At 41.1% G+C, this 16,707-nt stretch overlaps 1 protein-coding gene across 6 annotated transcripts; it reads left to right on the forward strand.

Annotated features, from left to right (window-relative positions):
- The first annotated feature begins 6,984 nt into the window (after positions 1-6,984).
- Positions 6,985-15,863, forward strand: LOC127945087 (BEN domain-containing protein 2). Of its 6 annotated transcripts, none has more exons than XM_052541653.1 (12): positions 7,542-7,885; positions 8,507-8,557; positions 8,903-9,030; positions 9,336-9,404; positions 9,525-9,602; positions 10,328-10,432; positions 12,081-12,444; positions 12,941-13,144; positions 13,793-13,914; positions 14,402-14,576; positions 14,839-15,042; positions 15,119-15,863. In XM_052541653.1, exons 1-12 carry the CDS (start codon positions 7,873-7,875, stop codon positions 15,280-15,282), a joined length of 1,677 nt encoding a protein of 558 aa, XP_052397613.1. In that variant the 5' UTR covers positions 7,542-7,872; the 3' UTR covers positions 15,283-15,863. The 6 variants fall into 6 exon arrangements, with proteins under 6 accessions (XP_052397618.1, XP_052397613.1, XP_052397615.1 ...); XM_052541654.1 differs by having other exon boundaries at positions 7,555-7,885; positions 15,143-15,863; XM_052541658.1 differs by lacking the exons at positions 7,542-7,885; positions 8,507-8,557 and adding an exon at positions 6,985-7,163.
- The last annotated feature ends 844 nt before the right edge of the window (positions 15,864-16,707 follow it).

The following is a 16,707-nucleotide window of genomic DNA, read 5'->3' on the forward strand; positions in this document are numbered from 1 at the left end:
TAGCGTATATTTAGGCCAGACAATGGAGGACCCCCTGATAAAACCTGATAGAAATATAATGTGGGATAAGGTTGGTTGAATGGATGAGAAAGGGAGGGAAGGGTGGGTTCTCGAGAACGAGACTAGCAGAGTGGTGTGAGGTGGCCCGGTATATATGGAGGTTTGGAAGTCAGGTGATTGTTTGAGGCGTGGCCCTGCTCCCGAACTTTAGTTAACCTCACTTAACCCCATTTCACTAGCTAGGACCACACCACAAACCAGCTATGCAACTGGGGAAGAGTAGAAAGAGGATGAAGGGGTCGAGGGAATGGGATGATGGTCAGGTTGATCAGGGAATCTTGAATTGATGGCTCAGGGAGACTCAGGGTGGGGGTACCGTCTCTAGCGTATATTTAGGCCAGACAATGAGGACCCCCAAAGTTGGGAAGAGTTGAGATATGTGAGCCCAGTAAGCCTGTTCGTACGGAGAGGATGCAAAGGCTGATTAGTTCAGGCGTTAGATGGTTAACGTGGGTTTCTGTTTTTCAAAAGCCTTTAAATATGAATGTGTTGGAAAGAGAGAAGCTGGGCAATCGCAGCCAGTGGTTATTCGAAGGAATAGTTGATCCCTCAAGTAGGTTTAAATGCATGTGGGGATCTGAGGAAGGAATGAGAGTGAGATGTTAAGTTGAAGATATACAGTGGGTCAGTTGATGGGAAGGAAGCTTTGAGACAGTTCCGGCCGGAGAGGTATCGTGAAGATCATGCTTGGAGCAAGGCGATTAAGAATCGCTTCTTGGGAAGCCTATTTGGTGTTTGGTCAGTGGTATGACCGGCGAGAGATGCATGATTTATTCCGGAGCCAAGTCTAACTTCTGGAATGGGAAACGAGACGAGAGTCGGTTTACGAGATTAAGGAGTCATGGTATATGAGTTGCTCGGAGGAGTTGTTGTTGAGTAGATTAAGTTGGCCTATGCATGAATTGCATAACTGCCAAACATAATCGTCCCTTGTTTATGTTTCCAATTTCTACTGCATCGTCTGAGCAGATGAGTAGAATCGGACTATTCAAACCCCCAAGGATGTTATATTATGACTATGGGACACATTTCATAATGCTGTGGAGACTGCTCTTGACTGTGAATTGTAGGAACTGAACCACCATATTAACTGCTGAAGTCTACATAGGGTATTGCATCCGTATACAGCTCTTCTAGCTAGTGGCCTGTCGACTATGTCAGGTTCTTGATAGGAGTGCGGAGGTGCTTTGCAAGTCAGCCTGCTGGTATCATAGGGTTATGAGAGCAGGAGTTTCTCACGTGGCTCCATCACGGAATGCACAGATGTGGAGGCGCCTGTAGAAGAGAGGCGGCCCTGACAGTGGCTGAAGAAAGGATGATGGGATGAAAGGATGTCTTGAGTGGGGGAGGGGTTGAGGATGAGAGGGTATGGGAGGGGGAGGGGGTAGGGAAAGAGGAAGGGGGAAGAAGGGATGTTGGGATGAGAGGATAGGAGGGGGAGGAGGTAGGGAAGGTAGGGAGAGAGGAAGGGTGGAAGAAGGGATGTTGGGATGAGAGGATAGGAGGGGGAGGAGGTAGGGAAGGTAGGGAGAGAGGAAGGGTGGAAGAAGGGATGTTGGGATGAGAGGATAGGAGGGGGGAGGAGGTAGGGAAGGTAGGGAGAGAGGAAGGGTGGAAGAAGGGATGTTGGGATGAAAGGATGTTTGTGAGTGGGGTGTGTTGCAAGATGCAGGGAGGGGTTGAAATGGAAAGAGGTTTGGAAATGTTATTGGAGGTTGAAGAAGACCGGCTGGTCTGTGTGAGCAACAGTAAAGAACATGCAATGCTCAATAGGTCGCTTAATCACAGGAAGCCCCACCTTCTGAATGAAAGAGCCAAACACTGCATGTCACTGGAGTTGCTATTAGAAGCTTTCTGGTTGCTATAGAAACAGTCAGCAGTGTTACACATGCACTTAGGATTGTGTGCTCTCACTGACTAATCTTAGCCTGAATAAGGTAACAATGCTGTTGTTGGAGCATGTTCGTCCACTTGAGGCGCTGCTGAGGTGGTGCAGATTGAGTGAGTGAGTGAGTGAAGTGACATTGAGCCAAGTATGGTGACCCATACTCAGAATTTGTGCTATGCATTTAACCCATCCGAAATGCACACACACAGAGCAGTGAACACACACACACTGTGAGCACACACCCGGAGCAGTGGGCAGCCATTTATGCTGCGGCGCCCGGGGAGCAGTTGGTGGTTCGATGCCTTGCTCAAGGGCACCTAAGTCATGGTATTGAAGGTGGAGAGAGAACTGTACATGCACTCCCCCCACCCACAATTCCGTCCGGCCCGAGACTAGAACTCACAACCCTTCGATTGGGAGTCCAACCCTCTAACCATTAGGCCACGGCTTCCCCTGGCTGCGGGCCCTTCCGCTGAGGTCTAGGTGGAGCGGTTGTTAACTGTGTGATCGTTCACCTGAGGCTCTGCTGTGGTGGTGTTGCTGCTGTAGCGGAATGATCATTTTATGTGAGGCGCTGCTGTTGAAGCTGTATGATTGTTTCACCTAAGGCACTGCTGGCGGTGCTGTTGTAGCTGAAAGATAGTTTCGCCTGAGGTGCTGCTGGAGCTGTAGGATCGTTTCACCGGAGGCGCTGATGGCGGTGCTGTTGAAGCTGTATGATCGTTTCGCCCAAGGTACTGCTGGCAGAGCTGTAGTTGCTGTATGATAATTTCACCTGAGGCACTGCTGGCGGTGCTGTTATAGCTGAATGATCATTTCACCTGAGGCACTGATGGCGGTGCTGTTGTAGCTGTATGATCATTTCACCTGAGGCGCTGCTGGTGGTGCTGTTGTAGCTGTATGATCGTTCCACCTGAGGCACTGATGGCGGTGCTGTTGTAGCTGTATGATCATTTCACCTGAGGCGCTGCTGGTGGTGCTGTTGTAGCTGTATGATCGTTCCACCTGAGGCGCTGATAGCGCTGCTGTTATAGCTGAATGATCATTTCGCCTGAGGCGCTGGTGGCGGTGCTGTTGTAGCTGTATGATCGTTCCACCTGAGGCGCTGATAGCGGTGCTGTTATAGCTGAATGATCATTTCGCCTGAGGCGCTGGTGGCGGTGCTGTTGTAGCTGTATGATCGTTCCACCTGAGGCGCTGATAGCGGTGCTGTTATAGCTGAGTGATCGTTTCACCTGAGGCACTGGTGGCGGTGCTGTTGTAGCTGTATGATCGTTCCACCTGAGGCGCTGATGGCGGTGCTGTTGCAGCTGTATGATCATTTCACCTAAGGCGCTGATGGCAGTGCTGTTGCAGCTGTATGATCTTTCCACCTGAGGCGCTGATGGCGGTGCTGATGTAGCTGTATGATCGTTCCACCTGAGGCGCTGATGGCGGTGCTGTTGCAGCTGTATGATAATTTCACCTGAGGCGCTGATGGCGGTGCTATTGTAGCTATATGATCTTTCCACCTGAGGCGCTGATGGCGGTGCTGATGTAGCTGTATGATCGTTTCGCCTGAGGCGCTGATGGTGGTGCTGTTGTAGCTAATTGATCATTCCACCTGAGGCGCTGATGGCGGTGCTATTGTAGCTGTATGATCGTTTCACCTGAGGCAGTGGTGGCGGTGCTGTTGTAGCTATATGATCATTCCACCTGAGGCGCTGATGGCAGTGCTGTTGTAGCTGTATGATCGTTTCGCCTGAGGCGCTGATGGCGGTGCTGTTGTAGCTAATTGATCATTCCACCTGAGGCGCTGATGGCGGTGCTATTGTAGCTGTATGATCGTTTCACCTGAGGCAGTGGTGGCGGTGCTGTTGTAGCTGTATGATCATTTCGCCTGAGGCGCTGGTGGCGGTGCTGTTGTAGCTGTATGATCGTTCCACCTGATGCGCTGATAGCGGTGCTGTTATAGCTGAGTGATCGTTTCACCTGAGGCACTGGTGGCGGTGCTGTTGTAGCTGTGTGATCATTCCACCTGAGGCGCTGATGGTGGTGCTGCTGTAACTGTATGATCGTTCCACCTGAGGCGCTGATGGCGGTGCTGTTGTAGCTGTATGATCGTTCCACCTGAGGCGCTGATGGTGGTGCTGCTGTAACTGTATGATCGTTCCACCTGAGGCGCTGATGGCGGTGCTGTTGTAGCTGTATGATCGTTCCACCTGAGGCGCTGATGGCGGTGCTGTTGTAGCTGTATGATCGTTCCACCTGAGGCGCTGATGGTGGTGCTGCTGGAGCTGTAGGATCGTTTCGCCTGAGGCACTGGTGGCGATGCTGTTGTAGCTGTATGATTGTTCCACCTGAGGCGCTGATGGAGGTGCTGATGTAGCTGTATGATCGTTTCGCCTGAGGCGCTGGTGGCGGTGCTGTTGTAGCTGTATGATCGTTCCACCTGAGGCGCTTCTGGTGGTGCTGTAGTTAACTGCAGGCTCAACCGCTGGGCATTGTAGAGGTGGTGCTGTTGTTAGTTGTGAGGTCATCCACCTGAGGTACCGCTGTGGTGGTGGCGGTGGTGATAGCTGCAGATTTAACAATGCTATTTGGTCAGAATTAACAACATTATGACACGGTGCTTGTCAGATTAGTTAGATAATTAGAAACAGAGGGCCATATTCCTGTAACCAGCTGAAGTTAGGGTGGAAAAAAAGGATGTTGGGATGAAAGGATGTTTGTGAGTGGGGCTTGTTGCAAGATGTGGGGAGGCTGGGAGGTAGAGAATGAAAAGAAGATTTAAATGGAAATTTGGAGGTTGAAGGGAGACCGGCTGGTCTGCATGAGTGAAGACTGAAGAATACAGAAGACATGTCACTCCTTTAGTTTTGGGTGGCGTGAGGGACAGTGAATGGGCATCTGGAATTTAGAAGTAGCTGTAGAAAATTATTAGAAAACATGGAGCCGTATTTCTGATAGTTTCTATTTACTTATTAAGCCATACCAGCGTATGAGGCTATATGTCATGGCAAAATCAGTTAATACATAAAATCAGTCCGTGCACAAGTCTTTAATAGCCTACATACGAGTCAAGGGGACCAGCATGTCTTTGGGCTGTGAGTCGTATTGCTTTAATCAGCTGAAAGGAAGGGTATAGGAATGGATGTTGGGATGAAAGGATGTTTGTGAGAGGAGTTATGAACGAAATGTGAGCATAGAGAAGAGAGATCGATTGAATGAGAGTAGGTGGAATTACGTCTTGCCTGCCGCTAGGGGGCGCTGTGGTTTGATGCTGTGGAGGAGAATTCAAGTGACGTCACGTGACGGAGAGTAGAGTTGCCGGAAGTGCTGGGGGGGCTCAAAGTTTGTTATGACAGAAGTTTAATTGAACTCAATATAGTTGAAATAACTGTTTGTTATCTGCACGATTGAACTGGATACCTTTAAGAGCATGTTGAAGGCGACCCGTGGTTCAGTTGTCCTCGGCTCTGGATTATAGAAGACGTGCAATGAGAGCGCTGAGGAAGCGTGAGAGAGCGGCTGAGACGGGAGCGGGAATTCAGTTTCGGCGTTCACCACGCTAATGAAGATGGCGAATTCGGCCCGCGGATCTCACTGACGGAGAGCAAGGAGGTTGGGCTCAGGATCTGCCTGAGATGAGTGTGTGTAGGTGCAAAGTCCTATGTTAACTTCACTGGAACAGGAAAAAAGTTTCTTACTCGTCACAGAAGTCAATCAAAAAAGTTTAATCCAAACACAAAATTACAAAACTATACAAAATCCAGATGGCTCCTGTAGCCTTTCCTATGGTTTCACCTGTTAAACCTTTAACTGCTGTTACCTTGAACGTTTAAACAAGAGTTATTTTTTAATGACAGACGAAAACTGTTTCTCCCTTATTTCCTATACACGAACAACTACCCAGTTCAATCTTCCGCCCAAGTGGGCGTAACCATTAAAGAAACAGAACAGAAATTAGCCTGTACATCAGAAAACATAGGAAACAGTACTGAAATATATATATAAATATATATGAAATAAATACAGGAAAAAACAGAACTACCTCAGAAAGAAAGATACAAATATGATATATTCGGTTTATGCTTGAAATCAACACTCCAAGAAACAATACCATACAAATTATTGAAACGTAAAATTGGCTCTTACAGTGTGTGAGTGGGCGCTCGAGGCCCAGAATGTGGATGATCGAACGCTCTGAAAGAGACTGTGATCAGAATGATGAGAGGTGATCATCGAGTGTCGTCAGTGACGATGAATCACACAGCGCGCCGTTCAGACCAGGCAGGTACACCTGTCCTTCTCGAGAACGAGACTAGCAGAGTGATGTGAGGTGGCCCGGTATATATGGAGGTTTGGAAGTCAGGTGATTGTTTGAGGCGTGGCCCTGCTCCTGAACTTTAGTTAACCTCACTTAACCCCATTTTGTCAAGTTATTTTGAATGTCCAGACATCAATACTACCTTTAACTCGAAAAAGAGCTCATTCAACCATGGACACAAAAGGTCTTTTTCTTTGCATCTTCAATACAGTTTTTACAATCACGGTTGGTTTGCAGTGTCTTGATTTCCATTCACTTTCATAACTGATTAAATCAGATTTTCAACAGATGATAGTTTGATCGAAGTTAGATGGTGAACTTGAAACTCTCAACAACTTTGCAACTCAAAAAAATTACGTTTGAGCATAAATTGGCTTTTTAAAACACAGATACATACCTTATAAAAATAATAATAATATAATAATAATAATAATAATATATATATATATATATATATATATATATATATATATATATATATACACACACATATATGTAATGAACAGATGAGTCTATGGGACGGATTATCTTTTGTATGCCAGAAACTATCTATCTATCTATCTATCTATCTATCTATCTATCTATCTATCTATCTATCTATCTATATATATATATATATATATATATATATATATATATATATACACAACACATTCAAAGAGTTTTTTTTTTTATTTTCATGACTATGAAAATTGTAGAGTCACACTGAAGGCATCAAGGGCTATTTGACCAAGAAGGAGAGTGATGGGGTGCTGCGCCAGATGACCTGGCCTCCACAGTCACCGGACCTGAACCCAATCCAGATGGTTTAGGGGTGAGCTGGACTGCAGACAGAAGGCAAAAGGGCCAACAAGTGCTAAGCATCTCTCGGGGAACTCCTTCAAGACTGTTGGAAGAACATTTCAGGTGACTACCTCTTGAAGCTCATCAAGAGAATGCCAAGAGTGTGCAAAGCAGTAATCAAAGCAAAAGGTGGCTACTTTGAAGAACCAAGAATATGACATATTTTCAGTTGTTTCACATATTGTTGTTATGTAAAGAAAACTTTTTGAATGAGAAGGTGTGTCCAAACTTTTGGTCTGTATATATATATATATATATATATATATATATATATATATATATATATATATATATATATATATATATATATATATATATAGCCGCTCGGTTAAGACCAGGAATCCACTGTCCTGCAAAGTTTAGCTCTAACCCCAACCAAACACATACAGTATAAGCTTGCTAATCAATGTCTTCGAGATCTTCAGAAACGCACAGGCAGTTTGATCAGGGCTAGGGTGAAACTCTGCAGCGCGCTGGATCCGAGGAAGTAACGGCTCTGAGAATGCTGATCAGTCATTTAACCCAATACCCACATCTGACTGTTTCTTGCCTTTTTGTCAGGACGCGCGTCGGGAACGCTTTGGAAACTGAACGCCAAGCTGCGTTCAGACATGCGCAGAGAGGAATGACACTGCAGAACGGGCGTGGTTTGAATCGAATCTAAAAATAACGTACAATAACAACAGCCAAACCGTTCCAATATCAGCAACAGACGTAAATTACAATAAACGCGTACGGTAAACACTGCGCGAGTGACTGCGGCGGACCGAGCATGTCTGTTCACGGTACAATTGCATCTCTTTAAAATACACATTAAACGCTTTACGTCATACTGGCTCAACATAATACATCATCGATGTGTTTTTGGTTATTTCGTTATGTTTTCGTCGCTTTTTTAAATCAGAAGTAGCTTTATCCTCGCTGTGCGGGTGTTTATCACACCGTTCATCATTTACTGCGAAGTGAACGATCAAGAGAAAACGAAAGTAACGAATGACAGCCGTTTTAACGTCAGGAACGCTTTGCATTGTCTGTCTTCAACACCACATCCCACTTACAATTGACATTCACATGGCACTAAAAGAGACTTAGACTATTATGCACACGTGTAAAATCAGGTCTGGCGTTCAGTGATGGTAACCTGGTAAAACTAGCCTATAGTATTAGATGTTGATGTATACTATATTATACAAATGTATGCCATGGTAATTAAAACCATGGTACATGTTATTTAGTACTATTGCATGGTGTTACCATGTTACTCCAATGTACCCTACTTCCAAAATAACATAGTACTAAACTTGCTAAATACAGAAAATAATAAGATTCTACCATGGTACATGTCCAGAAACCATCCTATTTAATTCTTTCTTTTCTTTCTTTCTTTATTTATTTATTTTTTTGAGATAATGTTGCTTCAACGCCATTCAGATACTTCAAACAAGATTGTACCAAAGGTTAAGATGTCACTTTCAATTCACAATTTGTACAATTCACTCTACACTAGGAATTGAAAGTTCAAAAAAGCTGAATTTATTTGAAATATTTTGTAGCATTGTATATAATGTCACTTTTGCTCAATTTAGCATCCAGACAGATAGACAGACAGACATACAGATAGATAGATAGATAGATAGATAGATAGATAGATAGATAGATAGATAGATAGATAGATAGATAGACAGACAGAGATATACCTCTGCTTCAGATGTCTGTTTGTGTGTAATTATCACAACTAAAACTGTAACTTCAGCTTTGGCACAGCAGAATAATCCGCACATACCCATGGTTTCTGCCTCCAGTGAACAGGGAGAGCAGTGTTGTGTGTGGTTTGAAGGCGGAGGCTGAAGAGGACAGTATAGAGAGCATGGACAATGAGAGCACACCACTGAGGAGATCCAGAGGCCCCAGTCCCCTCAGTGACAGTATGGTAGAGTATCACACAGTACACTTTCACACTTAGTGGAGAGGAGTACAACAGGGCTGTAAATGTAATGTAAATGGTAAGTAAACCGTCTGTGGCAGTCGGTTTAACTCATATTAAATGTATACATTTACACAAGCACTATTTATAAGTAAATAGTGCTTTAAAATGCTCCCACAAATTGGTTGATTTCTTTATACAATTCATTTTACTCCCTAATAAGAGGTGATAATATATGTGGATTCAGTTCTGTTGGTAATTAGACAGTGAATGCAGGCATGCAATGATCAATGCTGTGTATTTTCTACTAGATGTCTGAGGCGAATGATGAAGCTCTTATTAATGAAGTCACACATGAAATACCACATGATTCACACGAGGTGATGGCTCTTCACAAACATACTTCATTCCTATAACGAATACTGGCTTCAATAATTTGCCATAATTCTTTTTGACAACTTCTCTTTCTAAAGCCTTGTTGTTGTTGTTGTTGCATGAAGGCAGAGAGCGTCTTTTCAACTGAGCTCTATGGAGCGGATTTGCAAAGAACTCTGGGAGAGATTCTTGCATACTGTCAGGTACTGATGAGGCAGTGGATGCTTTGCTAAGCCCCACCTTTAAAACATCACTAACCAATCCTATCTTAGGAACCTTTGTGTGTTGTAGACATATTAAAGTCATAGTCCATCCAAAAATGTCATCAATATATATTTTGTGTGTGTTTATCAGTAGAATGATGGCAGAACTGAAGGATGTTGGTAACCAAACAGTTAAGGGAAGCCAATGACTTCCATCGTAATTTTAAATAGTATGTATGTCCGTGGCTAACATCAGCTGTTATATATAATAAATGAGGTCAGAATTTTCCTTTTTGGGTGAACTGTCCCTTTAAGAAGAGTTTTTTTTTTTTTTTTTTTTTTTTTTTAACAGCACATTAAATACTTTTGCAGTATCACAATTAATTCCAACACACGTCAACTATATCCTAACAGTTTTTACAACTTTAAATGAGCAGATTCATTTAGTTTTAGGAGCAGATTTTTACTGAAATTGCTTGTATCAGCTCCTGTGTGATGTTATTCAGTAAGGAGTAAAAGCAATGGAGGAGGGTGGAGCTTAGTAAATGGGTCACTTCTGCAGATTTTTTTAACAGGTTTCATATTGATATAGAACTATATATAAAGTGTATGTGTGTGTGTAGGCATACTGTATCTATATAGACAGATAGATAGTTAAGATTTTTTTGTGTTAAACAGAATAATTTTTTGCATTAACACTCGATTAAAGAGGTGTCTTTGTTCAGGTTACATATGGAGCCATTCTGAAACTCGATGAGAAGTTTGAGATGCTCCAGGCAAAAGTAGCAAGCATCCAGAGCAGTCATCAAAATCCAGCTGTCTACTCTCAGGTAAAATTAACACACTATATTCACACACTGCTCATATATTACAATATGAAGGATATATTAAAGTTATGATTAACACTTATATTTAATGGAAACTCTTTGTTTGTATATATGTTTAACTTGTAGCAGTGACTATGTTTCCATAATCAAGTGAATCAAATGATTTGGTCCCACTTTATATTAGGTGGTCTTAACTACTATGTACTTACATAAAAAATAAGTACAATGTACTTATTGTGTTCATATTGTATTGTAAAACACTTTTGCTGCTATTGAGGTGGGATGGGGTAAGGTTAGGGAGAGGGTTGGAGGTATGGGTAAGTTTAAGGGTGGGTTAAAGTGTTAAAGTATGGGTCAACAGTGTAATTATAAATGTAATTACAGCAATTAAATACAGATCTAATTACATGTCGTTTTTTTTTTATATAAGTAAAATGTAAAAACATGTACACAATAAGTACATTTTACTAAATTATTAATTAAAATGTAAGTACATAGTAGTTAAGGCCACTTAATATAAAGTGGGTCCAATGATTTAGTTAATCCAAATTGGTTATTTTACTTAATGGATGCAAACCAACAGATGATTATTCATTCATTATTATTATTATAATATAGATAGTTTGACTGTTGTTAATATATAACAATATTGGTTGAAATATTATATATATATATATATATATATATATATATAATTATAATTATTTTTATTTTTTTTTTACCCAAAAATGAAACTTTGATGTTTATCTGCTAACCACCAGGGCATCCAAGAACCAGGTGACTTTGTTTCTTCAATAGAACAGGAAAAAAAGATTTTTAACACACACCGTCTGTCAGTCTGTCAGTCTTATAATGGAAGTTAATGGGAATCATGGCTTTGATTGTCAAAATAACATACACAAAACCAAATTAAACGCTACAGCTTGTGATGATACATTAATGTGTAAAGACAAAAATATCGGTCTGTGCAAGAAACTGAACAGTATTTGTAAAAAAAAAAATGTTTACCTCTGATTCACACACTGTCCCATGCATGATGCGTCTTCGACTTCTTCTTGCTTTATGGCGGATCGCAGACTTTAAGTGCATTACCGCCACCTATCTCTCAAATGGTCCACTTGAGATCTGCCGTGAAGCAAGATGACGACGCATCAGGCGCAGACTGAATACGCTACGAATACGCTCAGGACAGTTCAGACATTGCGGTGAATCAGAGGTAAAAAAACAAACAAACAAAAACAAAATAAAAATTATAAAGTTCCTTGCACAGACCAATCGTTTTGTGTCTTTACACATCAATGTATCATGAGCCTCAGGGTTTAATTTGGTTTTGTGTATGTTTTTTTTAATTAATATTTTTTTTTTAATGATTTTGCTGTGATTCCCATTCACTTACATTATAAGACTGATAGAATATAACAGTTTGACTTAAACTTGGTTTGTGTTCTACTGAAGGAACAGTAGGAGGATAAACATTCATTTTTGGGTGAACTATACTTTTTGGAACGTTATGAAAATGAGAAATATTGCCTTTGGAAAAATTACTGAAATAAATGTTACTTAAGTTTCTTTTTTTATGGTTTTAGTTGACGTGTTTACAGATGAAGAAACACTCATTAACTTTCTACTTCACTTTCTCCCTCTCATTTAGAGAACGTATTTGTCATCCAGCTACAGAGACAGCTGCCAGGCCAAGTCTGAAGCCTCACTTGGTTCTGAAGCGTCTATGCCCCACCTCATTCATATTTCCTCTACATCTCCCCTTCCATCTGAGGAGAGCAGGAAACCTCCTACACTCTCCCCCGGCCCAGAGGTGCCCAGCCCTCCTCGACTTGTTATCCAGAGCCAGTCCCACACCTTGGTCAAGGCCACTGCCCCAACCCACACAACACAAGCACCTTTCATCAGGAATAAGATGAGTCTAATGCAGCATCTTCAGCGAGTGAAGAGACCAGCTGAAACAAGCTCAGAGACCAGTGACCCTGCTTTAACTGCAGATCTGACGAGTAATACAAGTAAGAGAGTCTTATTCCAGTAAAATATCTAAACAGCTTTAAAACAAGAGAAATGTATATGGGAAGAACAATTTTACAACACCTTAAACTTGCTATCAGAGAATATAATTAACTGTAACAATAGTCCACACAAAAAAGAAAGTTTAACTTACCCTACGCCATTTAAGATGTAGATGAGTTTGTCTGTTCATAGGAAAAGATTTGGATTAATGTAGCATTGCATCACTGTCTCAGCAATGGATGATCTGCAGTGAATGGGTGCCGTCAGAATGAGTCCAAACAGCTGATAAAAACAAGCACAATAATCCACAAGTAATTTCAAAATCTCATCTATCTCTCTAATGGCCTGAAGTTTAGCACATTTTCAGCTAATTTTTGTTACTACACGCCTTAAACTAACTACATTAATAGCGAACGATTTCATGCCAGAACAATGATGCAGTGCAACAATATTTCATATGGACGTTGCCATTTGTATCTGTTTCTGCTCCTGTAGGTTGTCTGGGCAGCTCTGACAGGAAGGTGTTCGTCTCAAACTGTATCCTACAGAGGGCTGGCAAAATGGCACGACCCAGTGCAGCGGTGCGGTACCTGTCCAGAAACATCTTCACAGTGGAGGAACTCTCTCAAAGCAGCACCACTGGAAACACAAAGAGACGCCTAAAGAGACTCGACCCAAACAAGATCAGTGCCATCAGAGGTGAGCTGGACAGATATTTGAGATCCTGGACCACAAAACCAGTTTTAAGTGTAATTCTTTTTAAAATTGAGATTTATATATCACCTGAAAGCTGAATAAATAAGCTTTCAATTGATATATGGTTGGTTAGGATATGGCAATATTTGAAAATCTGGAATCTGAGGGTGCAAAAAATCTAAATATTGATAAAATCGCCTTTACATTTGTCCAAATGAAGTTCTTAGCAATGCATATTACCATTCAAAAATGAAGTTTTGATATTTATAATAAATAAAATATCTTCATGGAACATAATTTTTACTCAACATCCTAATGATCTTTGGCATAAAAGAAAAATGTATAATTTTGACTCATACAATATTTTAATAAAAATATACCCCAGCGTCTTAAGACTTGGTCCAGGGTCTCATTTGAGAAATGGATCCTTCTCTGTGTGATGTGCCTTTTCCGTTGTTTTGTTAATTTAATTTTGCATTTTTGCAATGTGCCACTTAATCAACTGTTTTCTTTTTCAAAGTTGATTTTCATTAATAATAAAGAGATTTGAAGTAAGGATGTAAATTGCTTGCTCAGCTGTATATATCCGTATCTCACAGTTTACAAGCAGGATGAAAGGCACTCGTTTTAAAAATGTGTGGCTCTCCACAGAATGGGCGGTAAAGAGATACTCCAAATTTGACCTTCACGAGAAAGGCAAAGACTGGAAAATGTGTCTGTCTGTGATCAACTCGACGGCCCGCTACTATCGGTTCATGGACAAGACACGGAGGGTGAGAGTAAAAGTAACACTTCCACTACAGATGTGGTTCCAGATGTGAGATTTTTTCCCAAATTCATGGACCCGCTATTTTTTCTTTTCTGCCTGTTTCAAGCAAGTGTGCTGTACAAAGTAACAAAGTACATGATATTTCAAGTGACAGCACTTATTATTTTTTTTGCATTTTGGCCTTTCATTTACACAGCAACTGCATTTTGGGGACTTAAAAATTAGAATGTGTTTTTGAAAACACCTCTGTGTAAACGACAAAAAAGTGAATGTGAAAATGTTCCCAAATAAACTCAAATTATGTGGAATAATTTATCACGTACCATCAAAATGTGCGTGCAGTAGAAGGTTAAGAAAAAAAAGTTCTGTCCAGTTACTGCACATAAAACAATAAGCATTTTCAACTAAAAATGTTAAGTGTAATGTTATTTGTCAAATACCATGAATTCTACCAAATTTTTCTTAGGATGGTGTTTTTGTTTCCTTCACAGCTGAAGGTGAAGGAAAAAGTGAACCCTCAGAACAGAACGACAGATTCATTTGCAGCAGCTGCAGAGATTGATGTTGAACTGTCTGACAGCGACACGGAGCAGAAACAGCTGGAAACGCCGATGAGCCACATCACAGAAGATCACTACACAAACACAGACTGGGAACCCAACAGCGGTCAGTGCTGAATGAAATAGAAATGCAGCTCCTATTAGGGGTTGGACTTTGAGGTCAGGTGATCACAAACTTGAATTGTGCTCGATTGACGACTTTTTAAAAACTAAAATGGCATGTTTGTCAATAGATATTTTACAATGATAGTCTTCAGGAAAATTACTAGCTAAATACAGAATGGATGTCATTTCATTTTAGGGTGCTTTCACACTAACACTTTTTGTGCGCACCCAGGTTCTAGTCTTATTTTGGTCTGCTTTTCCAGTGTATCTGGGCCCCCCTCATCGGGATGTGAAGGTTCCTGAGTTTGCCTTGTCTGCAGCACATCTGCGAACACGTCCTGAACTCATCGCTCGATACCTCATTAAGTTCATCTTCCCAGAGGATGTCCTGGTGCGCAGCAATGTGTACGGCGGGATGCGGCGTGGCATTCAGGCCCTGGACCACAACAAGATCTCTGCGCTCCGAGGTGAGATGTCTGATCAGCCGTACTGTACTCTGCTGCTTTGGATGGTGGAAAAGAGGTTGTTTTGAATAAGGTCTAGTTCTCTGTTCCTGCTCTTCTTCAGAGCACCTGCTGGAGCGCTTTCCCTGGATGAGGCTGGAGGAAGACGGAAGCGACTGGAAGGTTTGCGTGGGCGCTATAAACAGTACCATACGCAAGTTTCGATATGAGCGCAAGATGGGCATCAAGAGAGGGATACGCTAGTACGGAGTATCATTTGGAGAGGTGTTTGTACACGGTGACTGTTTGTGTCAAGAAATGCTGTCAGTAGCTGTTACTGTGTGTTCTTCTAGAATGAGATTAGTATTTCATTTAATTTGTGATTTTACTGGTTTGTTCTATATATATATATAGATGTTTGAGCAAAAATTGTTAATATATGTATTGTGAACAAAATAATTGTTAATATATTAAGTTTTCAAAACTTTTCTCTCTAATGAAACTTAGCAGCTATAGAAAAGAGAGAAAAAAAATTGACAGCTGTTGTCAAAACAGGTATTTGCACTTCAGTTACGTACATAGTGTCAGTTTAGATGATTGAGTGAAGTGAATAAAACAGGTTTAGGTTAACAAGTCACGTTGCACAGAGTATGAGTGTCAGATCCTCCGGAGTATGAACTATCACTTCTTGTGTCACAAACCTGAAATGAAGCACAGTAGCAATTATTAATCAGTGTTTTTTGCCCCTTCAATTATTGATGGAGAAAACATTTGGCAGGTGAAATAAGTGCTAGTAGAAAACTAGTAGACACATGTAAAATAAAATCTAGTTTTAAAAACATGAACATTTTCATGACATTTATTAATGGTAATGGCACACAAATCGAATCTGGGACTAAACTGGGTTTAAAAAAATAAATAAAACCTTCACTAATTCTCTCTTAAAGGTTTGTGCATCAATGCATAAACAATTATTTAAATTCAATTATAAAGAGCATTCACTGGATATACAGGTAAGTGCCTCACTACGTACAAAAACACTCAATTAAAGCCTTTTGGGGCCCAATGACTAAACACTTTGTGCACAAGACCAGAGAGCCACCTCAGTCCCAAACGTGAACTTGAGACTGTATTTACCTCGAAGGGCTTCTTTTTTGTTGGAGTCGAGTTGCTGGATGCCTTTGTCAGGTTTTCCTGTGACCGCACTGCAGGACAGTGTGCTGATGGGGAAGAAAGCGTGAAGGCACAACAGCCTTCTGAGGCTCCACCTGCTGAAACACCTCCTTGTACACAGACAGCGGGATCCACACTTTCCTCAAGGGGCTTCCAATCATTACTGTGAGAAAAATAAAAAGGCAAATCACTAATCCACGTCATACAACACTGGTATTTAAAAAAATAATAATAATAAGTAAAAAAAAAAAAAACACTGAATACTTGTTACAATAGTACAATTTATTTGAAAATTAAAAACCATTTATACTGTACACACATACATATTTTGATACATTACAGTTAAACGACAGAGAGGCATACATTGTTTCAAAGTGCTGTCTTAAATTTACATTTCCAAATTGGAGTCAGTTTATAGTGTAACTTACAAGAAGCAGTTTAGTGGGCAGTATTTTTATTATTCTTTTTTTTTTTTTTTACCTTTTTACAACATGGCAAGATAACGTACCCTTCAGG

This window comes from Carassius gibelio, chromosome A23 (assembly GCF_023724105.1).
Source record: "Carassius gibelio isolate Cgi1373 ecotype wild population from Czech Republic chromosome A23, carGib1.2-hapl.c, whole genome shotgun sequence".
In the NCBI taxonomy this organism is placed as follows: domain Eukaryota; kingdom Metazoa; phylum Chordata; class Actinopteri; order Cypriniformes; family Cyprinidae; genus Carassius; species Carassius gibelio.

What these genes read in the sequence shown, in the direction of transcription:
- LOC127945087 (XM_052541653.1), top strand. An exon ending in AGATTCTTGCATACTGTCAG is followed by an intron (nt 9,603 to 10,327) that starts GTACTGATGAGG and finishes GTCTTTGTTCAG; the next exon opens with GTTACATATGGAGCCATTCT. An exon ending in CAAGATCAGTGCCATCAGAG is followed by an intron (nt 13,145 to 13,792) that starts GTGAGCTGGACA and finishes GGCTCTCCACAG; the next exon opens with AATGGGCGGTAAAGAGATAC.